The 3,573-nt window shown below is 37.4% G+C and overlaps 1 protein-coding gene across 1 annotated transcript in view; it reads left to right on the top strand.

The window, feature by feature from the left end:
• The window catches only part of msraa (methionine sulfoxide reductase Aa), a 25,669-nt gene extending 23,071 nt beyond the window's left edge, over positions 1 to 2,598 (top strand). Inside the window, exon 6 of the mRNA XM_080047442.1 lies at positions 2,077 to 2,598. Coding sequence (XP_079903568.1) covers positions 2,077 to 2,247 — 171 coding nt within the window. The 3' untranslated portion in view covers positions 2,248 to 2,598. The remainder of the gene's footprint in view (positions 1 to 2,076) is intronic.
• Positions 2,599 to 3,573: the final 975 nt, after the last annotated feature.

Below are 3,573 nucleotides of genomic sequence, written 5' to 3'. Positions count from 1 at the left end.
CTTGTCCTTGAAGGCCACTGTAGCTTCTGTTATTATTCAAAAGGGTTGGGGTTACCCAGGGAGCGTTGCATTCTAGAACTTTCTAGACCTTTCTTGATGATGTCATATTACACACTGCATCTTTAAATTAATAGTACAATACATTTTTTTTAGTATCAAATACTCCCCCCCTCTGTAGACTTAAATGGAGGCTGGAGTCAACTTGAATTCATAGCGGTTGAAGTGGATCGAATGTGACGTATTATACATAGAAATTTGGTAAAAAAATCCTTCTGCATAATTAACTTTTCTGATATTTATCTTTCATTTAAAGGTGCAGTGTGTAATATGACATCATCAAGAAAGTTCTACAAAGTTCTAGAATGCAACGCTCCCTGGGTAACCCCAACCCTTTCGAATAATAACAGAAGCTACAGTGGCCTTCAAGGACAAGAACAATTCTACATTTTAAACAATGCACCTGATGACATTCCAACTATGACACTTTCAAGATGGCGGCACTAGGCCTTGGTCCAAAATATGCAGAAATATGGACATATATGAGACCCTTTCTAAGGGTAAAAATAATAATTAAAAAAAAAATTCAGCTATTATGCACTAAATTAAATGTACTTATGGATATTATAATTACTTTCTACAAAATCTGCTAGGAAATAAAACCCAACATTCTACACACTGCAGGTTTAAGCAAATTCCTTCCAAACAATTTCATGATTTTCTAGAACATCCCTATTTGCTACCAATAGAAGTTCTCAATTGAGGAAGTGGCGGAAGTGGAAGAATTTGGTTTATGAAAGAGACTTGAAAACAGCTTTAGACTAGTAGATTTTTCAAGGGAATTCTTTTTAATGATCTGTAGAGTATTGGCTCTGGTGTTGTACTGCAGAAGAGGTTAATTGTGTGTTTTTGTAACTAAATAAACATGGACAACAGTGTCAGGGTTGGAACATGCTTTTTAGTTTGAGGTTAATGTGTTTTTAAAAATGGCTTCTGCTGCTGTGTGCTGCTGTGCGACCTGCATTTACCCAAATCCACCTTTTTTACGAATAAAAACCTGCCGAGACCATTAAAAGTGTATCTGCAAATAACCTTAAAGGAATACTTCACCCATACGGAGCCGGCGTTCTATCATTATAAAATCGCTATTATAATATAATGAATGAGGTTTTTCTTCCCTCAGTCTTCCCTTGGCCCAGCTGTCCTGTTAATCCTAACCCTACACAGAAAAAGTGTTTTATGGTCTCACTGTCTAGCCCGAATGTAGGGTTAGACAGTGAGACCATAAAACACTCTTTCTGCCTTTTCTCGGGCTAGCATGAACCAATTTCTAAAATGTTTGCACATTCATACTACATAGGATCTCAGAGTTCAATACACCTTCATATTTCCACCGCTGAGGTCTTTAATTCCAGCCTTACTTCGACTAATCCAACATGCTGACATGTGTGGCCTGAACTCATTTAAAAACTACATGTAAGAGTCTCAACCGCTATTGACCCCCATTTAAAAAAAAGCATTTTTTTTCGTGAAGCCCAATAATATGTATTGGGTTTGAATTTTCTTGACGGTGTAAAGAAAAACTGTTTTTTTTTTTCAATTGGCAAATCACGGCACACTCAATGAAATATTGATTTTAAAAAGTAAAAGTGAAAACTCAGTGACTGTGGCGGCTGCTGAATGCTTTAACTGTGTGTGTGTGTGTGTGTGTGTGTGTGTGTGTGTGTGTGTGCGTGTGTGTGTGTGTGTGTGTGTGTGTGTGTGTGTGTGTGTGTGTGTGTGCGTGTGCGTGTGTGATCTCAAGGATCCCACTAGAAATCTGCATTTGATTTTTTACTTACAAGAAGTAATAGGAAATGTAACTTTTAACTTTTTTTTTCAACATTGTTCGGATCAAATATAACTTCATTTCCCATAATGCACTCTGTTCTGCTTTGGTATTGCAAAAATGGATCCCTCAAGATCTCTTAAGTTGTCATCTCACTGCCCTTGTCTCTACTATAATAACTCCATATGTTTTAGCCTGTTCATATCTTTATATAAACCTACTTTGTATTTTTTTTGTTGCTATTCTTTCAGGTTCTAACCGAGGGAGGTTATGGTCCCATTACGACAGAAATCGCTGAAGACATTGAATTCTACTACGCGGAGGATTACCACCAGCAGTACCTGAACAAAAACCCTGGTGGCTACTGCGGCTTGAAAGGGACAGGAGTCTCTTGTCCAATGGGAATCAAGAACAAGGCCTAGACAGCCAATCAAAAAACATCTAATTTCTACTTAGAAAGGGTGGAAAAAGCCTGTCAGTACTCAATAGCAAGTGTATATAATTTAAAGAACATAATCAAATGTACTGAACAAGTATAGTGAACTTTCAAACAGTCTATCCACAAGGTTTTAAAAAAAGAAGTAATAATCGGTCTTTTGAATCCACATTTTTCTATGTTTCACATGTTATCGAGCAAAACTAAATTGCAAAAAATAATAATATGGTGCTCGGGTTTCTTTATGAATGATGATTATTGTAGAAGATGTTGCTGCAACTTTGCCTTTTTCAAATCTGTAGAGGAATCAAGGATGTATTAAATGCTTCAGAAATCAGACGTCTACAAGTGTATTTTTTTAATGCATCTATCTACTGTATCTGTCTGTCTATCTGTCTGTCTGTCTGTCTGTCTGTCTGTCTGTCTGTCTGTCTGTCTGTCTGTCTGTCTGTCTGTCTGTCTGTCTGTCTGTCTGTCTGTCTGGTTAATTAAGAATACAATACAATATGTAAGACCTTGGATGACATTTTCACCTACAAGAACAAGTGTGAATTATTGAATGTTACTGTTAAATTATGGATTCCACAATGACAAAGTATAATTTTAAATGTCAATGATTTTCTAACACAGGTCAAACGATGCTCTCTTTGCTACCCAGATGCTAAAAACTATCTTATTTTTTCAAAATGCATCTTACTGACACTTCAGCAGATAAAGTGAATTTTTTTTATCGATTCTCGAGAACGGTTTTTGTCAAAATCCGTAAATATCGTCTCACTGTCCCTCTACCTGTGTGTGTGCACTGAAAAATAATTTGATGTAAACTTACAGACTAGGTTCTGTAAACGGGTATGTTAGCAAAGAGGATGTTAAGAAAGAGGGCAACCGTAGCAACATGTCCGTTTACAGAGACTAGGCTCTGCAACACTGGGGTTGCGTTCCGAATCGCATACTTTCTACTATATAGTATGTAGAAAGAAGATTTAGGATGTCCCGATTCTTGTGGCCAGATTTAGGATGGTTAGAAGTACCCGGATGTCCTACTTCATGCGGCCAAGATTGTTAGTGTTGAAAACATGGACATATAAAGAAAACTGCATCCTATTTGGGCGATTCTGACCCACAATCCAGTGCGCACGTGAAGTGACGTCACATCGACGAAGCCTCCATATGAAAACAAACGGGGATGCAACGGATATAAAAGCAAGGTTGCGTTCCGAATCGCATACTTTCTACTATATAGTATGTAGAAAAAAATTTTAGGATGTCCCGATTCTTGTCGCCAGATTTAGGATGGTTAGAAGTACCCGGA

Source organism: Ammodytes marinus (assembly GCF_949987685.1).
Source record: "Ammodytes marinus genome assembly, chromosome: 19".
NCBI lineage: Eukaryota > Metazoa > Chordata > Actinopteri > Uranoscopiformes > Ammodytidae > Ammodytes > Ammodytes marinus.
Note: the sequence above shows the minus strand (reverse complement) of the source record. Positions and strands in the feature narration are given on the sequence as shown.